The sequence below is a fragment of the Dreissena polymorpha genome, chromosome 1 (assembly GCF_020536995.1).
Source record: "Dreissena polymorpha isolate Duluth1 chromosome 1, UMN_Dpol_1.0, whole genome shotgun sequence".
Classification (NCBI taxonomy): Eukaryota; Metazoa; Mollusca; class Bivalvia; order Myida; family Dreissenidae; genus Dreissena; species Dreissena polymorpha.
The window spans coordinates 200,885,566-200,908,198 of record NC_068355.1 but is presented as its reverse complement, the minus strand read 5'-3'; the positions used below and the strand labels follow the sequence as shown (position 1 = coordinate 200,908,198).

Genomic DNA, 22,633 nt, shown 5'->3' with positions numbered 1-22,633 from the left:
CACAAACTAAATCCTCTTAAGAAGGTAAGGGAACGAAAAACATAGTGTTGAAGTTCCACAACTTGTATCAGTTCCGAAATAGGTAAGACAGCACAGAGTTGTGATGACTTACAAAAGCCAAGGTATACAAAAGCATAATCTGTATCCTTTGATGGAGACAAAAACAAATTCTCTATCATCAAAGAAAAAGATGAGAAAAACCTCTATGCGTACAGCAGAGTGATTAAGGTAATATATATGCTCTCGGATACCAAGTCAAGAAAGAATTTCCAGAGAACCTCATAGACAGTTCTGATGGAATTATCAGGTGATATTCATTAGGATACCACGTACTTGAGAATATCAGGATAAGTGGTTATGATCAGTATCAAATATGTCTCTCTTAGATATGATATTTGACTCATAAATATGGCAAAAGCTTACCAAAATATTCCAAAAGAATATAATAGATGAGATATAAACGTAAGTATCAAGTTGATGTCAAGCGCACGAATGTATAACAATCGCCACGCTGCTGGATCGATTTATGTGACCTGTGTTCACGTTGTTCAGCATTTACACTGCGATCTACGATCATGTCTGCCATTTCTAAAACACTGTCGCGCATGCGCAAATCACATTCATTTAACCCCAGCGGAAAAAGTAAACAAAAAAGAATTTAAGTTAACCATTTTCCTGATGAAGTGTTTAATGCACTAGAAAACAACTGCAAGACAAAACGTCCAACAGGGCGTTGAGACGACCTGCAATGTGTAGGACGATATATAAAAATTGATGTTCTTGCAAATAACGAATTAGTTCCTGGTTTCCAGATACAAGGAGTGATAATATGTTCACCTCTGTGTCTGGATGTAGACCACGACCGATGTGTGTTAGTTGAAACCATCACAAAGTATTCGTGAAAATGCGTTATAAGTGAAAAACAGCTAAAATGATTGCTCGCTTTTCAAGATGATGATGTGAAGGTGATATTCATTAGGATACCACGTACTTGAGAATATCAGGATAAGTGGTTCCAGGTGATCGTCCTCAACCTTCCCTGGTCACATTCTATAAGATGTACGAATGGTTGTGGTAGAAGAAGCTATACTCCTACGAAGATAATATTCTAATCTAAACACCACTGAATAGTGGGAAGTAATGACAAAAATATAGAAATCTGTGTCATTGAATAATCACGAGATCAATTCCAATTAACTTAAAAATAAAGATGAAACAGACGTAAGAACAGACGTCTCAGCAGAAAGACCGGTGACCCGACCAGTAAATACCGACCGGTGGCCGGAACAATTAGTCAAGGATGGGTGGAGAAAGAAATCACGGCAAGCCGAACTTTCCCACTCCCAAGAGACTTGAAAGTTGGTAGAATAGGAAAGTGTTGAACACTTTAAAGACTATGACCTTTCTACAGTAGCCTCTTTCTTGAAACAATAAAAGGCGCTTTAAAATCCTGGAGAATAAAAGTTGTGAAGTCATCATTTTGCGTAGTACGGAAATATGACTGAAAGTGGTACCTCCAGCATCGGAGGTGTGGTGGCAGAAAAGGTGCAAACCATAGGAGTAACCTCAGGGTGGTCCACCCTAGCCGGTAGAAGGCTTGGAAGTCTTAGGATCTGGCTTGGTGAAGCCCATTATTTCAAGAATCCTAACCAGACGAATTCCGATAGGAAAACGACCAGTTATAGGAAGACGACCTGTTAGGCCCAGAATTGTAATAGAAAAAGAACTTTAAGGGAGGAAAAGTTGTTCTTTCTAATAAATTTGTCACCAACAAGCGAATCTTAGAGACGAAAATAGAAGATGAGGTCCCTCCATATCCTTAGCATCTAAGATCTGAGTTCAATAGCTCCCAAGTCATATACAAGGCTGTGGTCGCCTTGCGGTCCAGCTGTCAATGTATCAGCCCTCTCTCAGTTGTCAATTCTCCAACATGGAGTAAATAACTGAGAATAGTAGTAGAATCAACTGGCATAGGAAGCGAAAGTATGATAATGTCAGAAATCTGATCCAGCAGTTTGGAAACAAAACAAAATTGTTAGTCGGGTCAGGTATAGGGGACTAGTAGCTTTAAACCCCATCAAGCGGATTAGGCTAAGTCATGTCCTTAGGGACTTTAATGACGATGGAGCAGAAATATTGTTGATTCGAGTAACTTGAAAACATGCACTGTCGTACAAGCAATAGAAAAACAGAAGTCGACGCGAAATGTCGTCTTGCTAATCCTGCTAGTCACGTTTGTGTCCCAAGTGTTCCGTAACAGTAACTGCAAAGTCTGCCGCCAACAGGTAAAAGCGGTTTAAAAATTCATCCTTTGGGTCTCGAAAATAAATTATAGATCTGATTAATAGAGGTCAAATAGTTATGTTCAACCTCAATGTCAGATTCCTATCCCGCTTCAGCCAAACCATCTGCAAGATCAATAGTCTGCATGTAGCTGGATGAGATAGAAGTAGAAATAACAGATAGATGTATTTCATAATCTTCTAATATTAGTAGTTCATATCCAGCACCAGAATGGATTAAATGGAAAGAAAAATCAACCATAGACCGTGTCATCGGAGATGATTTGGAAACCAACGGTCGCCAGTAGAACAACAGTATTGAAAAGCACAAAATGTCATGAAGATTGTTGAATCCATAAAATTTTGGATTCAATGGAATCATAGCCAGGGGTATACGCTAGGTAATGTAGAAGATACCCGTGGGGCTACATAATATGACCGATGAAAACACAGGGTAATACCGGTGATTGTTAACTGATGACCGAACCGGATCGATCAATGACCGGTGACTGTAGCCAGGTGAACGGACCAGTCATAATATGACCAGTGATGTTACCAGTTAAAGAGCGAAATATGGTGGAATCCATATAGTCTGACATCAATACCGAGAACTGCTCAGAAAAGAAGAGCGTGCCAAAAGTCGATTCCGATGGCGATAAGACATCATTAAAAAAGACGATAAAGAGTCATTCGATGACGAAGAACAGGAGGAAGAATAGTCTGATGATGATAACGAAGAAGAGGAGGAAACATAATCCGTTGATGATGAACGACTACTTATTCTGACCGGCGACCAGTGACCGTTGATATGACCGGTGACTGGTGACCGATGTCCGGTGATCGGACCGGACCGGTCATAATATGACTGCGTAAGAATGAAATTATCTGGTGCAGAAAAATGATCATCCACGAAGTCAGCTAGTAGTCGTAGTGGAGGAATGAACACCTAATCTCGAAGCCTGAAAGTTAAACGAACTAGTATTCGTATACAAATAAGATAAGGTGACTTCAATATTTGTGGATGCCATACGGAAACCAACACACGTGTTATGAAGACAATATATTCCGTAAAGGAACTAGAGCTTTGTCACAGACGTGACGTATACCCCCATGTGCCGTATTGACACAGACTATATTGCATGCTGACTTCTCAAAACAAGAGAATCTAATTTATGGCGATTTTTTAAGGATAATTATGCCATTATCATATATAGCCATTATTACATTTGAACTCTTGAATTCTTTCACATGACACGCCGTCCAGTGAATGTGAACAAAATTAATGTACATGAGTCATTTTAAATCTCATAATGAATGACATAGTTATGGCCCGGACAAGATCATTTATTGCCATTTTTTACCTTTGAACTAAAAGTGTGACCTTGATCTTGGAGATATCGACGTAATTTTTTCGTGCAACACACCGTCCAATGATGGTGAACAAAAGAGCCAAATGATTTTAAAATCTCACAATAAACACCATAGTTATGGCCCGGACAAGCTCATTTATGGCCATTTTTGACCTTTGAACTCAAAGTGTGACCTTGACTTTGGAGATATTGACATTATTCTTTCGCGCAACACACCGTCCAATGATGGTGAACAAATGTGCCAAATGATATTAAAATCTCACAATAAACAACATAGTTATGGCCCGGACAAGCTCATTTATGGCCATTTTTGATCTTTAAACTCAAAGTGTGACCTTGACCTTGGAGATATCTATGTAATTCTTTTGCGCGACACACCGTCCAATGATGATGAACAAATGTGCTAAATGATTTTTAAATCTCACAATGAACGACATAGTTATGGCCGGACAAGCTCATGTATGGCCATTTTTTACCTTTGAACTTAAAGTGTGACCTTGAAATTGGAGATATCTACATAATTCTTTTGCACGACACACCGTCCAATGATGGTGAACAAATGTGCCAAATGATTTTAAAATCTTACAATGAATGACATAGTTATGGCCCGGACAAGCTCATTTATGGCAATTTTTTATCTTTGAACTCAAAATGTGACATTGACCTTTAAGATATCGACGTTTCGCCCGAAACACCGTCCCATGATGGTGAAAAAATTTGCCAAATGATTTTAAAATCTCACAATTATAGACAAAGTTATGGCCCCGACAAGCATTTGACCTTAGAACTCCAAGTGTGACATTGACATTGGAGATATCGAGTTACTTTTTTCACACGACAAACCGTCCCATGATGGTGAACAAAGTCATTTTAAAATCTATCGATAAAATGACATAGTTATGGACTAGACAATCTTTTGGTTTAAAACACACTAAGTGACCACGTGACCTAGGTTTTGACCCGGCATGACCCATATTCACACTTGACATAGACATCATCTTGATACAACTTGTGACCACGTTTGAAGAAGATCGGATGAAATTTCGGGACAGACCGACAGACAGACCGACAAAATTACTCCTATAAAGCCCCCATTACCAATGGTATTGGGGGTATAATAAAATGGGGACCGTCGATATTACCAGTAGGTACGTTAACGCCTACATGAGGAGTGGCGATGTCCCATATACCTCTGATACCAATATGTTGTTAGGCTACGCTGGAAATAAGGTCTCCCAAAATAGTGTCTCCATGAACGTTGACGTGATCGTTTACGAGCGTATCGACGTCGAGAACAACTCAATGAAAGAGAAGTATTTTCGATGTCTATCCTGTTGTGCTCAATGAAGGAGAGGTTTGTCCGATGTCTATCCTATTGTATCTATGGTGGCAGGTCGTTGATGATGATGAGTCTTTTGACGAAAGAGAAGGAGAATAGTCCGATGATAATGGACTTCTTCTTCTGACCAGTGACCAGTGCCTGATACCAGGTGACCGGACCGGTCCATGGTGTCCGGTGACCGGAGCGGTCCATGTTGACCAGCGCCATGGACGGGTCCCCGGTTACCGGTGCAATTGACTGGTGACCGGGCCGGTCCCCAGTGACCGGTTTTTGACCGGTGACCGGACCGGTCCCCGATGGTAGATGACCCCGATGACATGGACCGGTGACAGTAATGCCCGGACCAGCCCGGTCCGGTACCCAGTGACGTACCGGTCATATCATGACCAGTGTAATGACAGAAGTATGGCGGCTGCCATATGGCCAGACATTGGTTAATGTCCCTGCCCACTGCCATCGGGCGAAGACCGGCGTATGGGTTTCGCCATATGGTCTGATGTTGACGGACTGTTTAACCTAATAAGCGCAGTACGGTCGCCATCTTTCCCGATATCCGGTGACTGACGCTGCAAATTGTCATCAATGGTCTGCGAAGTCACCAGGTATTTATCAACTATTGTATCTGCGATCATCATGTAGTCGATTATATGAAAAACAAGAGTAAAACATATTCAACAATAACCTGGTCACAGACCAGATTATCATATGGCACATTAAAACAATATTTGAGCATAATGAAATAATTAACAATTTCTCAGTTATTATTGTACACGAGAAAATCAAGTGTACGTATAATATCATTGCCGTAGATCATAAATTAAACAAAAGTTTAATTCAACAATAAAATGACCATCAACTAGATTGACATATGGAGCGTAAACATCATAATTGCGCACATTAATAAACACTCTGTCAATGTATAAGAACACGTTTTGCACGTTCTCGCAAAGTAATAGAAGAAAACGTTTTGCACCTGCTCGTTCGCGCCAAAAACACCCAGCTTAGTGGAAATAAACCATTTTTCAATAAAACCAAGCTTGACTTACCTTTAAAAATCAAACAAAAGTCCATTAATACCTAATAAATATTCCAAATGATAGTAGAAAGATAAAACACAATTTATCTATTCAAAATCCCATTCAACCAAGTGAAATAAATCGAAAAACAATTTTCAATTTAAAACCGTTAAAAAGGTATGTCTACACCTGGTCGATCCAGAAAGAATATGGATGGTTGGTTTCTGGTTTTTGGATTGCATTGCACTATGTTTAACCTGGACTATATCACAGTATGGAGGTGGCCGGTTCCCTGTAAATTTTCCGGATGAGTTAATCCCCTTGGAAAGGAGTAAGCTAATTGATAGCAGGTAATGTATTTATGACATTAAAATGGCTCCTAGAGTTGCCATTAGTTTTTTTCTAAGATATGACTTGTTACCTTGTTTTTGGACACACTCCAACCAGAGTCAAACTTGTCCTAGATAATTTGAAGATAAACATTCTGAAATTTGTTAATATAGATAAAGCATACATAAACAACATATATTTTTTTCAAATCCAAGAGGGCCATGCCCAATGCCCAAAATGGTGAAAAAAAACAATACTAGTAAGTCTATTACTATTGACTACCACCAAACACTCACCAAGCACCTGCATGGGCGGTGGCCTGAGATGCATCATCATTACTTGCTGGGGCATGGGCGGTGGTGGTGCTGGGTTGCTCATGGCAACCACAGGTCGCTTGAGGGCCTGGGGCATGGTAGGCACAGGGGGTGGGGCGCCCGCGAGGGATGGGGGTTGTTTGGAATTGGCCGCCTTGTTCATCATCGGGGGAGGGGAAGGTGCTGCAGCCATGGGGGTATGTGGCGTGATTGATGGGCCAAACTTCTTCTTGTCAGCATCAGGACTGGAAATAAAACATAAAATGACCTTAACATGTGAAGCTCCATTAAATTGCACACTCTCAAAATTTGCAAAAATGTTTTCATTCCCAAGCTATGATTAATAGCTGAAGTAACTGTTTTCTAAAGACATATGCAGATTTATCCCATTTATAGCAACATTTGGTTTAATCCGAGTGAAGAGAGAGTGCAATCTCAAGACATTTCCATATTCCCCATCATCTGGTTCTGCACAGGAAATCAATTTCAGAACGGCCCTATGAACCTGAACCCAAGACTGCTGACACAATCAAACTGTAATAAAAAGGTTTAAAACTTAAAGGGACTGTCAACCACGACGACGAAGAAAAGTTGTAAAATACCGTATTTTTGTACAATTATTACTTTATATTGATTAAAATATCACGACTGGTATATTGCATTACTTGAAAAAGTTGTTAAGTTTTCATATTTTCAGTATATTTGGTAATAAATTTTACTGGGTATGTCTACCAGGTAACTACCAGTTAACTATAAATAACGCCAGTAGATTGATCATCATCGACACATGGTAAATCCAGGAATGCAAATTGTGCATGCGTATTGAATTGTATATATTTTATATATACAATGATCAATCTACATGCGTTATTTATAGTGTGTACATGTATATCGTTATGTCACCTATTTTCGCGATGTACTTTCGATTTCACATCGCGAAATTTTATTACCGAATATATTGAAAATAAGAACTTTTTTCAAGTAATGTAATATACCAGTTGTGATATTTTAATAAATACAAACTAACAATTGTAAAAAATACAGTATTTTAGAAATTTTCTTTTTATCGTCATTCGTGGTTGACGGTCCCTTTAAGGTCGCTAATGCATTGTGGATATGGTGCCCGCATAGCAACTGGGTGGTCACTGATTTGATCCCCACTGTAGGGGCATTCTTTAGATCTTCCTCCAAATACGTTGGCACTGGTTCTACTCAGGAACGGACTCAATATCGTTCAATAAGCGTTATGCTTTTGTTGGAATTGAACAAAATATAAAAATAGGATAAAAAAAAAACTTGAGGCACTTACACAACACCCTTAACCTTGTGAATCTTGGCTATCTGCTCATCGATAGAGAAGTTCTCTCTGGCCTTCTGAGCCACCTTCTCCATGGAGGCAGAGTGTCTGTCCCACACCACCTTCTTGTCCTTCTTTCCATCGTCTTCCTCCTCTCCAATCTACAAAAAGGGGAATAACTCCTGAATTGTCTCAAATTAATAACAAAGGGCATAACTCTAAATAGTTCTAGATACTCTAGTAACAACAAGGGGCATAACTCTACAAGGTGCATAACTTCTTCATTGTCTTCAATTAACATAAGGGTTGTAACTTAAAAATTCCCGCTTATCTACTAACAACAAGGGGCATAACTCCGAACCAAAGCACAACAACAAGGGATACAAATCCTCATCAATCTAGAAAAACAAGGGACATAACTCCTTAAAAATCTTCAACAACAAGGAACATACTCCTCAATAATCTTCAACAATAAAAGATATACCTCTTCAAAAATATTTCAGCAACAGAGAACAAACCTCCTAAAAAATCTTTCAGCAACAGGGAATATAACTCCTAAAAAATCTTTCAGCAACAGGGAACATAATTCCTCAATACTCTTCAACAACAAGGGATACAAATCCTCATCAATCTACAAAAACAAGGGACATAACTCCTTCATAATCTTCAACAACAAGGAACATAACTCCTCAATAATCTTTAACAACAAAAGACATAACTCCTCAAAAATCTTTCAGCAACAGGGAACATACCTCCCTAAAAAATCTTTCAGCAACACAGGGAATATAACTCCTAACAGGACATGTGTTTGTCAGAAACACAATGCGCCGCTTTGAAATAAAATTTCAATATATCATTTGGCAGTTTTAGAAATAATCTCCCTTTTAAAGCTTATTACTTCCTTTGGATTGTATTTTGTGACTTTTGACCTAGACGGATGACCATGACCTATCACCACTCAAAATGTGCAGCTTCATGAGATACACATGCATGCAAATTTCAAGTTGCTATCTTACATATTGCAAAAGTATTGGCCAATGTTAAAGTTTTCGGACAGACAGACGGATGGACTGACCGACAGACGGACAGTTCAACTGCTATATGCCACCCTACCGGGGGCATAAAAAATCTTTCAGGAACAGGGAACATAACTCCTCAATACTCTTCAACAACAAGGAACATACCCCTCAATAATATTCATTAACAAGGGACATAACCCCTCAATAATCTTCAACAGCAAGGAACATAACTCTTTAAAAATTTCAACAACAATGAACATAACTCCTTAATAATCTTCCAGCAACAGGAAACATAATTCTTCATGGAACATAACTCCTCAATAGTCTTCAACAACAAGTTTCACAACTTCTAATTAATCTTCAACAGCCAGGGACATAAATCCTCAATAATCTTCAACAACAACGGACATAACTCATAACCAATCTTCAACAAAAAGGGGCATAACTCCTCACCAATCTACATAAACTAGGGGCACACTTACTCATTACAAACTACATCAAGAGGGATAACTCCTCCTCGATCTACAATAAAAGGGGAAAAACTCCTAAGTCTTTGAAAATAGTTCAGGTTTGGAAACAAATAACCCCCATAACAGGGTTCACAACAAAATGAAAAAAAAATACTTGGAGGAAATTAGTAAAGAAACAAAATTACTCACCTCTAAATTCATCATTAAACACTCCCCTGGGGCCTAAAAACACATTTTTATGAGACTGACCTTTTTACCAATGCCCGCCTCCTCTGTGCCGGCTCCGAAGATGTCGGTACGACGCTCGGAAAGGTGCTTCAGACTGCTCTCGATGAAAGAGCCAGCAGCATACACCTCCTCCTGCTCTGCGCGCTCCTGGATCTGCCGGTTACGCTCCTCGATCCACTGCGGACCAAGCAAGCCTGCGCAAGGAATGAAGAATGTATACATGACATTGTTTAAGGAAATTTATAGAGCTAAATATATGATAATGCCGCCTGCTTGTTTTTGGTTTCTCCTTCTGATTCCTATTGACCAACATAAGAATTGTGACAATCACTTGACAGTTTTGAAAACAAAATTGGCCAAAAAGTTAAATGGCAAATCAATAGACTACAGTATGATTAACTACTTAAAATGCAAGTGGTAGTACAGTCAATCTTGTATTAAGAGACCACTCAAGGGAGTAATCAAAAGTGGTCTCTTAATAAAATGGTCTTTAAATAAAAAAGGCCATTCTGGGAGAATGCTTACCCTCAATTTTAATCTATATGAAGGATAATCTCTTTTTCCACAATGATTTTAACTTTTATAATAAAATGAATATAAACACAATACATAAACAATATAAATTACAAGTACAAATGTATTTTTATTTGTTAATGAATGAAACTTTGTGAGAAATGGAGTGCCTTCCAAAGACCAATGCATATTTGGTGCTTTGTACTTATTATGGTTCAATAATTTCCTGCATGCTTTCTTCAGCATTATTTATTATGATATAAGCATTTTTGCTTCCCTCCATAGTCGCTTCCCTGTTCTTTATATTAGGTTGATGAATTGGTTCATCAAATTCAAATGTTGTTTCTGCTGAGAAACGAAGCTAACCAGCCAGTGGAAGCCTTGAACGTCTCAATTCCTAAGTCGGACGCAAATCTAAGGGCCTGAGCACAAATGAGAGGGCCTGACACAGGCATTCTCCTCGTTGTTGCATCCTTAAACCACGTTAACACAAGATCATTAATGTCCTCGTTCCTCGTGCACCTCGCGCGTTTTTTTTCACCTGACACATTTTTTTCCAAGTCTTTAAGCACCTCGGCTTTACGCTTAAGAATGTTCTGAATTTGAGTTTTACCGACTCCAAACTCATCTGCGATTTTACGAATTTTCTCGTTCAACGTTAACACTTTTCGTTTTGACATTTTAATTTCTGCATGCACGCTTAAGGAAATCTGACTCGATTATGATACATAATGAGCAGAAAAAAATAAAACACGTCAATTGAAAACAAACAAACAGACCTGATTGGAAAATTTATTAAGTAAATAACAATGTGATTGGCTTACAAATATCTACTAATTAGCATAATTACAAATTGGTAATGTATGGATTTCGACAGATGTTGCCGATTAATAGTTTATTTTCCGGACTTCTCAGGAAATGTTTGTCACGTACAGTGCTGTTTCTGCACCTGTTATCTATACTCGAGAACAATCGGCGTTGACTCTTAACGTTCCACATAGTAAAACTATTTAAGCTGTAGACTGTGCGTAATACGTTCCACTATTATTCGTGTATAAGAAGTTATTTGGATAAAGCAAATGATATCGAAATGTCACCAGTTTGGTCTGTCGTTCGACACTGCCTCTGTTTATCAACACCATGTACATTGTCACAAAGGCGATTTACGCGTGTTCAGTGGGAAAAAAAGCCCCGATACGATGTTATTTCATCACATTTTTAACTAGTAAGATACGCTAAAATGTTTTTGATACTTAACAAAAAATGGTGAATTTTTGTGTTTCTTTTCATTCGTGAGCACTTTTATCGTAAATATTTACCAGAATTTGCTTTGAAAAATGGAATATATGGGATTATCGGGTAATGAGTAGCGATGGTAAAAGTAGTAAGTATGCAGTAATAGATAGAAAGTATGTTTGATACGGATGTATTAAAGTGATATTATGCGCATCGAACAGTATATGCTATGTTTATAGGTGTCTATCGCAATCGGTGTTTATTTTTGGTGTTATCACTTCATAAACACTTACATTTGTGAATGCAGCATCAACATACTAAAACAATATCCAGGAAAGAGAAAAATAATGGCTTTGAATATCAACTGTACTTTCGTTTTGACAACTGATGACAGAAATGATTCGATGTACGATGTGAATCTAAATTTAGTTTTAGTGCAAATTTGTTCATACAGCACAAAGACACACTTTTGTTTTACGGATCATTTTGGCTTAGAGGACTGGGACAGACACAGTCATGTAAAATATCGCATATAATATATATGTTTTATAAACTGGTAGCAAGATGAGTTGTAGAATATCGGTCAGTTACCACATTTTAACCAACTCGTTTGAACTGTTAATCTTTTCAGCTCAATTCAATGGTGAAAATGCGCATAATATCACTTTAAGAAATCGATCGAGATGGGATTATGCGTATCTATGCAAGAAAGGGTTAAAACATTTTGTTAATCTTGTTATCAATGACCTTATTGCTGTTTTTTCTTGAAGAGTCAAAACCGCACCGTCATAACGTCATTTCACTCTACAAATTAAAAAAAAAATCGTATGTAGGGTGCAGCCCTTCCATACCCTCCAACGGCCCCGGGCGTCTGAAAAAAAATCCTATGGAAAGCACTGTTGCGTGGTACATGTCGTTTCCACATAGTGCATTAATGCAATCTCGGATAAGCCCCTTTTTTCTTTATTTAACAAGGTCTGGTAACAGTGTTTAAGTTTACTTATACAAAAGGGTGCCAATTGTTTTTGCTCAATAATTTAACACATAGTCAAATAACTACATTTTTGTGTGCACTATTTGACATGTTTATGAAAGGATCATTAAAAGATTTATTCATCTAAATTCACTGGTTCCCTTAAGAGTGAGTTTGACCTTACTTAACTAATGACTTAAAAGAGCATTATTCGTGAATTTACACGATCTGCTAGCTTACTAAACAGTCAAAACCCTATGGGACCTAATTGCTTGGGATTGAATTACCGGATGGCACAAACTCTCCTCGAAGCACCGACTTTTTACTCTTTTTCAAAATCTTTTACTTACAAAACAATAAAGAACAAGAGATTGCCAAGCAATATGGTCTCCTACCGGTGAAACTCCACCATTTTCAGAAATGTTTTTATTTGTTTTATTTTTATTGCCATCGCAACCAGAATTCTTGATGTAGAAACAAAATATAATGACGTGCATAATGTCCATAGTGCCATCTGTCCATGTTTCATGAAAAAATATGAAGAACTTTTAAAGTTATCGTTGGATCCAGAAAAGTGTGACAGACTGACTGACAGACTCACGGACACAAAAGCCATTTTCACTTTGCTTCTTATGGGGGAAATGGTTAAAAGGCACAACTCTGCACCATACACGAAAATAACATCTTGACTTCTTTGTAGTATAATAAACAAAGCTGTACAGTTTCATTTCAACAAGCTGAAAACTAAGAGACAAATTCACAACACAAAGTTCACATGTGAAATGAAATGATCCTTGTCCTGATCCTCCTCATCCTCTTCCTATAACAGTCAAAGATAAATGACGCAAAAGCAGACAGTGTCGTCACTGATTAGCCTGTAGGAGGACACTTTCAGCGCATGCATAAAGCCCAGTTTCCCAGCAGCGAGGCTATTATCTTGTAATAATCAACAGTCTCTGGTAATTTACGAATTGCTTACAGCAAACTTAACTTGAAATACAAAAAAGCCCCAAACTCAAGCAAAACTTTTGACTAATCATAAGGGGTTAGAAACAAAATTAATCCATGTTTCAATACTTCTTCTCAAAAGAACAATTGAGTAAAACGTATAGGAGCTGGTCTTGAACTTAAAGGGGGTCAATTGCTAGCTGATTTCCAGCTCTTTTTTATGGCCCTATTCCACTACGAAAACAAGCCCACGATTCGCTACAATTTATCACATTTATTGAATCGGGAACACTCGTGACAGTCTACGATTCAGTTACGACACTGGTATGATTGAGTTACGATGAATCGTGGGGCTCAGTTGAAGTCTTGCGAATAGGGTCGCGACTTCACAACTACGTGAAAGAATCTAAAGCGACTGTACTACAAACGATGCAGATCGGTCATGTCTAAGCTAGGACCTCACCGAACGCACCCATGAATTAGGCGCCAATATCTATTGATATTGATCTAAAATGTGATAATTTTAGCGGGGTTGCATCTCACTCAGGGTGAACTCGTGAGAGTCTGGATCTAAATCGCGAGAATCTTAGCGGGCTCGCAACTCACTCGGGGTGAACTCGTGACAGTCTTGACAAAGTTGTAGCTGATTCGTTGACAGATCACGTGATCACCGATTTCCCGAATGAGTCACGAATTACCTACTATTCCATTACGACGCCCAAGAACACACTACGACGCTGTAACGAGTCAACTGCGATTAAATTCAGTCTTGGGGGTCCTGGCTAAATTTTAAACACGTTTACAATCTGGCCACAATTTTTTGGGAGCACACCAGTTGCAGGAATCACTTACGCGCGGCCCACAACTAGCTACGACTGAGTTAGGACCTTCGCCGATTGAGCTACGAATGTCCCCGACCTCAACATATTGGAAATCGGGACAAATCGTGGGTAATCGGGTCGTAGTGGAATACCCCTTTAACTACAAAAAATTTACTGTCATATTTTTTTGCAACTTACACATTGTTTTTATCTTTCTTCTTTTACACTTATTGCCATGACAGCATATAAGACACAATCGTTAGTACAAGAAATTCAATATAAAGCAAAGCTCCCTAAAACAAGAGATGTGTTCGTCAGAAACACAATGCCCCCTACTGCGCCGCTTTGAAATAATTAATTTGTTTGGGACCTTTGACCTTGAAGGATGACTTGACCTTGAACTTCCACCACTAAAAATGTGCAGCTTCATGAGATACACATGCATGCCAAATATCAAGTTGCTATCTTCAATATTGCAAAAGTTATGGCCAACGTTAAAGTTTTTTTTCTGGACGGAAGGATAGACTGACATACTGACTGACGGACAGTTCAACTGCTATATGACACCCTACCAGGGGCATAAAAAATCCCTTACATCCAGTGACACTTATGAACATAACACTGCTTAGGCTTAGGTCCATTGTAATTTGAAGTATAAAGTTTCACGTTCTAAGTTTCTTAACGGTCTATAATATCACCGCATATTTATACTGTTTTAGCTGATAAGCCCCTTTTTTTCTTTATTTAACAAGGTCTGGTAACAGTGTTTAAGTTTACTTATACAAAAGGGTGCCAATTGTTTTTGCATAATAATTTAACACCTATTCAAGTAACTACATTTTTGTGTGCAACCCTACGATTATCTCTATATCAGAATGGCGATGTATTAAATATATTACCATTCTCGCACCAAGAGTAATTCGATTGCGCAATGTGATAGAAAATATTTTAGCTATAACAGTTATTAATGTAATACCTCGATAGTTTGATACAGCATGGTTATCTCCTTTTTAAAATTAGGGACAATAGCGCCATTAATTGACATGACGCCTTATCGATGATCGCTCCGCTCACTTAAAAACACGTGGCTTAGCGGTGATCAAACCTAGACAAGCTAACACCAAAATGGCTTCTTTGCCTATAGACTGCATATAGATTTACGCTATATTCCTGACGATTTTTATGGACTTTGTTAACACCCTTTACTATTGTATAGGGATTGATATCATTAAGTTGTTCTGCAAATGCAAAAAAATATACGATTATAGAGAACATCAGCTATTTATAACAAGTACATCGGTATATTAAACACGCTCTCAAACGCTTGCGCGTTTACCAAAATCGAATCCGTTATTACGTGTCATGGTGGTATTAGCAATAAATTAACACTTCACCGGTATTTACCCATGTTATTTACAAAAATATTACCGAAACATTTCCCCCTCCCCGTGTATTTGACACGAAATAGCGCTCCATTCCTGGTAATTCGGTGAAGTTTTACGCGCTTTTCGATGCCGAGTACTTGTGGGACATTTATCAATCACTTTAATTGAAAGCGCAAAACAACACAATAAGTTTGGTCATTGTCTGATATAAATTAGCGTTGTGCGAAGGGAAATTAGGTCATGCTAATTAATAAAGCTACCAATATCAGACGCTCGCGCAGGTTCCGACTTCCATCAAGTTACCGCATTTATTGGTTAACGTATATCAGTAATAAATAACTCTTTTACAATAGCATTTATCGATGCGTCTTTATTAAAATAGTAACAAGGTAGTTTTCACTTGTTTTTGACACACACAAAACTCGATTTTTAACGGGGATTTAGTTAAGTTACACGAGGTGGGTACCAAAATTCTCTATTATTTTACATGCACACGTGACATAATTCATACTTAAAAATGCTTAGTTATTGCTTTTATGACATTTCAAATTTTTTTTGTTATAAATTAATGTTCTATAAGGGGGATCTCGTTAATTCTTGAAGCTTCCACTCGCTCTTGTCAAGACCGCATTTCCGCGTTGGAAACGGTATAAATTTTATTCATCTAACTTATCTTTCTGGATACCAAATGTCAGATTTGCATAAACCCTATTTACACCGTTTTTGCCATATTTCATTTCCGTTTTTATCCGAACAAATTAAACGAAACTCGTTTTAAAAATGAGAACTAGGCATTCGAGCTCCAAGTGTGGATTAAAGGCGTTTATTGGTGACACCACATGTCTGCACATGTGTAGATGTGTTTGTATATCAGAGTTTATTTACAGGTCCTACCGGCCTCTTCACGAGGTCTTTGAGGTCCGACCTGAGGCGTTAATTGGTGACACCACATGTCTGCACATGTGTAGATACCGTTAATAAGATACGATATCATGTGTCACAGTCCATTACTATCAGAGTAATAAAACACTTAGGCTTCATGCTGGGTTTTATTTCTTGTTAAGTAATGCAGATGAATATTGCTGTTTTTAATCCCCTAGTAACTGGTAAAACTATTAAAAAACGTGAACTATTATGCGATGATCAGATCGATAACATAAACTATTTAAATCTGCTAGTATATTCGATTAAAAGATATTGCAATTGTCTTTTACAGTGTTGACGTTCGTAAGGACGACCGCATGCATTTATCCATCACTTACACTTCTCAAGATCTCTTTTCGGCTTTGGAAACGATATAAATTCAATGTCACCAACAAATCTTTCAGGATATCGATTGTACGAGTTACATAATCCCCATTGACACCGTTAAACCATTTTTAATCTACGTTTTAAAAGAGGAAATAAAAAAAACTTGTTACAATAAAAGTGAACCTAGACATAGCTTGTCTAGAAAATGGCGGACAGTTCGTTGCTAACTCGCGCGCCCGATTTATCTATCGCTGATTGGTAGATCAATTCTTAGATAAGGATTTGATTGACAGTTGGCGTCATGTCAATTGAATTGAAATGTTCTTTACCATATTGGTTCGCTTTTACCTGAACTAACCCATGTTGTTGTTTTGCGAAATCGTAGTTTGACAGTTGGCGCGAAATATACGTCATTATAAAGTGCATTATGGGATTTTTTTGGTTTAAGTTGCTGGCCGTTTAATTCCACTATTCTCGGTTTGGTAACTTTGCAGTATATCGTGTTTATACAATCAACTTACCTTGACGTTTACTTAACCTGAATAACTGCAAACTTACCAAGGTTTACAAGTTACGGAGCGGCAACTTTAACCAGCGTTTTTACAATCTGGTGCAGTTCACAATTGATGGATCGTTTTTAGTTGTTCGCATTTGAAGAACTAAGGTTAGTGGTATGTGTTGCAAGTTGGTCTGCTCTTAACTACGCTAAGAACGATAACCACCGTATCTGCCTGTTTAAACTTCACCACTGGTAGTGCGCACAAGCTAATCAAGGATGACACTTTCTGACTGTATAGTGTTTTTCGTTTAAAGATTGACTCTGGTACTGAGATGACAATTAATACATATGCATCAAGCCCTGTTATCCCGAAATGAAGCTTAAATTATCTTTTCTATAAATGATTTGAAAAAAAAGATAAAAGTGATAATAACTTCAAAATAACCTTGTTGACAAGGCAAATAAACAAAATCACTTTTAAATCAAATAAACAACCAATGATTTCTAAATGTTTACCTTGTGGAATTCTTAGTAAACATCTAAAAGGGACCTTTTCACAGTTTGTCATTACATGCTTAAGATAGATAAATGTAAAAATTGGATCTTCAAAGGTCCATTAAAAACAAGAAAAAAAAAATAAAGAAACAAAAAAAAGTTACCCTCAACTGAGCTCGAACCACTGACCCCTGGAACAAAAGTTAATCGTTTAGACCACTCGACCATCCGTGCTCATACAATGAGAGGTGTATTTTATACTCTATATAAGCAATCCTCGTAGTATGAAAAGATATAACGACACCAACAGAACTCTCCAAATTATTAAATCGTTTAATTTTGTCAATTAACCAAAAAGTGAAAAGGTCCCTTTAATGTCATCAGACTTGCAAATTGAATGAGTTCAATACACTGCAAGATCTTACATTGTGAATAACTTACAGGCTTAGTGGTTGCCTGTTAGCCTGGGGCCAGTAGATTTAAACCCAGGAAACTCAATTTCAAAAGTTGGTTACAGTTGGGCTAAAAAGCAGGGCACCTAGCTTTTTCAAAGCTTGAAACAACTCAATCCAATTAAACATAGACTACAAATTGGCGACTGTGGATCAATGAGGCATAGGAAATGATTCAACTCCGGCTCACAACAAGACATGATACATTAAAAGTACGGTATGTCATGTCGGCAAAATTGTTGCTCAATAATTTAAAGAAAATTAATGAAGTATTAGATACAAATTACACAACATGCGCATGATTCTAGGCTTGTTATTCTTTAGCAAGGCAACCTACATTTTAAAGATGGTTGCCAGTGCAGCAACCAATTGTGAAAAAAAAGAGACATATTGTTGTTATTTTGTCTAAGTTGCTCTATAACATAAATATGTGGATAAGCAGTGCATACACATTACCCTGTGCTTTAATTCAAAATTGCTTTTAACCCATTCTTCTCAGCATTAAACAAACCATGTAATTGAGTAAGATATTTCGTAAACTTAAAGCCAACCTATTGTAATTGATTTTGCCGTGGCATTTGTTTATTAAGTAACCATACACAGAAATTGCGTTAATTATTTCGTAAAGCCAGTTTTGTGTTCCAAGTATTGAATAAGAGACAATAATTCAGTCCAAGTCAATGTAAAATTAATATCTCAGGTGTTCTCTAAAGTCGTAAAACCGCGCTTTAGTTTTCTTTGTATAATAATAAACCATTAAAACTAGGTTTCGTATTCATTCCCTCGTGTGAAAGCTTTTAACACAGTTCATTAAGGATAGGCCTTCTATTAATTAATTTGTTGTTTCATGAATTATTGATTAAGTCCATGTAAATGAATACCGTCAAAATATTTTATCTGAGACCTTTTAAAATGAAACAAAGCACTTATTACCGTAGCATTAGCTTTATTTACGAAGCTTTTTATGTCCGATCGTCCATAACCATTCATTAATTTGAACTGGAATTTGTCCTCAGTGCGACGTCATTCCTCTGAGTATTTACGAACCATTAAGCACATTGATTTCTTGATTGAGTTTGAAATAACAAACCATTCAAGTAATCAATAACAATTGTTATCCGCGATATCCTTAAATACGCGGGTGGTGATTATTTCAAAATCACAAATGCAATACATTAACATACTCACTTGACTCCCAGAAACTTTATTTAACATTTGAGAGTTGTATCGGAGTAATGTTTTTAAAATACTTATGCCTGTGGTTTATTATGTGCATCGAGGATAAACTGGTCGGCTGGTTTTAAAAAGATAATGTCAAATAAACTCACAAATGAGAAGTAATTAGTAACTAGATTGATAGTAATAAGTAATTATCAAAAAAATATTACAATTCACATTTTCTTACGTGAGAAAGGACTTTATCAGAATATTAATGTACTGAACATATATCATAAAACATCAGAATGATGAGAAAAATAGGTATTGCTGCGTTTTTATATGTAACATTTCTGTGCTGTGTTAATGGGGCTAGTTTAAATGACACAAAGACTTTGTTACGGGACTTGCTTATCAATTACAACAAAAACGTGCGACCTGTACACAATCAGAGTGAAATTGTCAACGTCACTGTTAAGCTATACGTGAAGTCAATTCAGGAGTTCAATGAAGTCAGCGAAGTGTTCTCCGTTGTGGCTGCTTTTTCAATAAGCTGGAAGGATCAAAGTATGACATGGAACCCAGCGAATTACGGAGGTGCGACTCAAATGATGACTTCATATGGTGACGTGTGGGTGCCAGAACTTATCCTAACGTCGCCTTCAGACGAAGTCGAGATCCTTGGGGCGGCATGGAATCGCATAAGGTATTATGCCGATGGAACCGCTAGTTGGATCCCGGTAGCATTAGTAAGGTCCACGTGCACTGTCGACGTCGAAATCTACCCTTTTGATACACAGACGTGCACGCTCTCATATAATGCAATGGGGTACGAGCTTGGTGAAGTATTCATACTACCAGCTACGGAAGAAGTTGACATTACGTTATTTTCAGAGCACCCTATGTGGGACCTGGTCGACACCGCAGCAAAGTCCGAATCGTTTGGGTATAGTTGGCAAGTGAGTTTTAGTTTCAAACTCAAGAGAAGACCGGCATATGTCTTAGTGAATGTGGTATTACCTATTTTGTTCCTGAGCGTCCTGAATCTGTTGGTGTTCCTTTTGGTGCCGGAGTCCGGAGAGCGGGTTTCATACTGTATTACCGTTCTCCTTTCTATCGTGGTCTTCATGACCATAGTCAGCGCCATGTTACCCAGGACCTCGAAACCCGTTCCGATCGTTTCATACAAACTTATCGTAGATATGGTTATAAGTGCGGCGATTACCGTTGTTGCCATTCTTAACCTTCGTATCTACAGCAAGGATCCGGAAATTCCCGTTCCGAAATGGCTTTTTGGTATTTATCGGTTTTGGGCATGCGCCGTTTGCCGAAAGCAAAAAACAAAACCCATATTGATGAGAAAGTTATTTAGAAAAACATCAAAAGCGACCAGAATACAGACGGTGAAAACTATCTCTGAAGCTGAAAATGAGAATGATATTAAGAGACGCCTGTCAGAATTTCAATTAATGGATGAAGAACAGATCACGTGGAAGAAAATAAGCTACATGGTCGACGGGGTTGCTTTCTGGTTGTTTGGTCTTGCAACACTTTGCAGTTTCGCTGTTTTCCTTGCTATTGTTACAAGTCGCGGCAAGTAAACAACAACATATTGCAGACCTGTGTTAACGTTGTTATATAAAACGTATTAAAGAAGCAGCAAATGCTTGTAATTTTTCCTCACGGAGTTTCATGGCATCGGTTATTAATCTGGCAAAATTGTTAATGACTAAAGTACTTTGAAAAGAGTTTGTTTTTAAATTGCACTACATGTAAATTTGGCCAGTTTGAGCGAATACAATATTTTCGGAGATCTTTATAGATTGAGCGAATAAGAAAGAAATGTTAATCGGATTCAACAGCGTTTGCATTACATAGACTACATATGCGTTGATCTCTTGATATCACATTATGTTATGTACCGGTCTCTATTCCAATTTATGGGCTCTAAGTCTAACTCTTGATTAATGCTGTGTGTGATTTTTCGTATTTATCTAAATATTTTTCATACGCGAATTAAGTCTTTAACATTCTATGGTATTCGATTGTCGGTAGGTTGTTCATTGTATCCAGCCACATTTAAATACGTTTGTCTTTTACTCTTTGGTTTATTTCATTAGACTAATTAAAATTATTGAATAAAATGTCGTGTCCTAGTTGTTCTTATTGTTTTTTGTTTTTAACAAATGCATACTACAGAGATGAGTAATTGATAGTATTATTCCTAATACAACCGTTGTTGAGATCAAATTGTTCGTTATAAACAGTGTCCATATGATATTAAGATTTGGTTTGATTTTAACCCAATAGCTCAGTGCCCGTTTTACATATAGTAGAAAGTGGAAATCTGCCTAATTCGTCTTAGATAGCGTCACACCAAGAATAGTTTTACAAAATTTAAAATGAAGTTTGTCAACTTCATAAATATAGTTTTTCCCCCATATTTCAGATGCATATAAACTAATTGGTACCACTAGGGAGTCAAACAGAGAACGTTTTGTTTTAGAATTTAGCTTCACTTTGCTAAAAAATGACAATAAATGGTTGTAAGCTTTAAATGCATGTTCATTATTTAGTAGTGTAACTTTAGGCCTAAGTAGCAAAATTCATCATCAATTTCAATACCCTGTTGGTTAATATTCCATTTAAATGTACAATAGCTTTTCTTGTTTCGAATATACACATTTTAGATTTGTGTATAATTATTTTGAATCCCCATTTACATGGGTATTGACAGATAGAATTATAGAATTATCTATAGACATAATAATGCAATGTCATCTGCAAATAGCAACATAAATATTGATAATGACGTTAATCTTTTCAGCTAGACTATTAATATATATATAGGCATGTATGTCATATGAAATAAAATAAATAATAAAGGTAATAATGGCTCACCCTGTGTCATTCCTAACGTGAAATCAAAAAGCTATGAATATAACATATTTTTATAATTTTTAACACATGATTTAATATTCTGATAAATTGACTTGATCAGCTTTAACATTTTACAACGTATTCGTGCATTCACTTATTTAATCCATAAAGCATCGTGTATAACAGTATCAAATTCCTTCTCATAATCAATAAACACGCACTTAATTTCGCTTTGCTATCACTAAAGTTGGTCGTAGTGTGCAGAATAAAATGCAATCAATCGTACTATGGCTCCTACATGTAATTGCTTGGCTTGAAATTCCGGATGGCACAAACATTCCTCGAAGCACCGATTTT

General features: G+C 37.3%; 1 protein-coding gene across 1 annotated transcript in view; it reads right to left on the bottom strand.

Annotated features, from left to right (window-relative positions):
* LOC127865820 (uncharacterized) overlaps positions 1–22,633 on the bottom strand; it is a 45,707-nt gene that overhangs the window by 13,376 nt on the left and 9,698 nt on the right. The window contains exons 6-9 of the mRNA XM_052405839.1: positions 10,552–10,603; positions 9,690–9,862; positions 7,964–8,112; positions 6,637–6,899 (exon numbers count right to left, since the gene is read on the bottom strand). Of these exons, the coding sequence (XP_052261799.1) occupies positions 6,637–6,899; positions 7,964–8,112; positions 9,690–9,862; positions 10,552–10,603 (637 nt within the window). The remainder of the gene's footprint in view (positions 1–6,636; positions 6,900–7,963; positions 8,113–9,689; positions 9,863–10,551; positions 10,604–22,633) is intronic.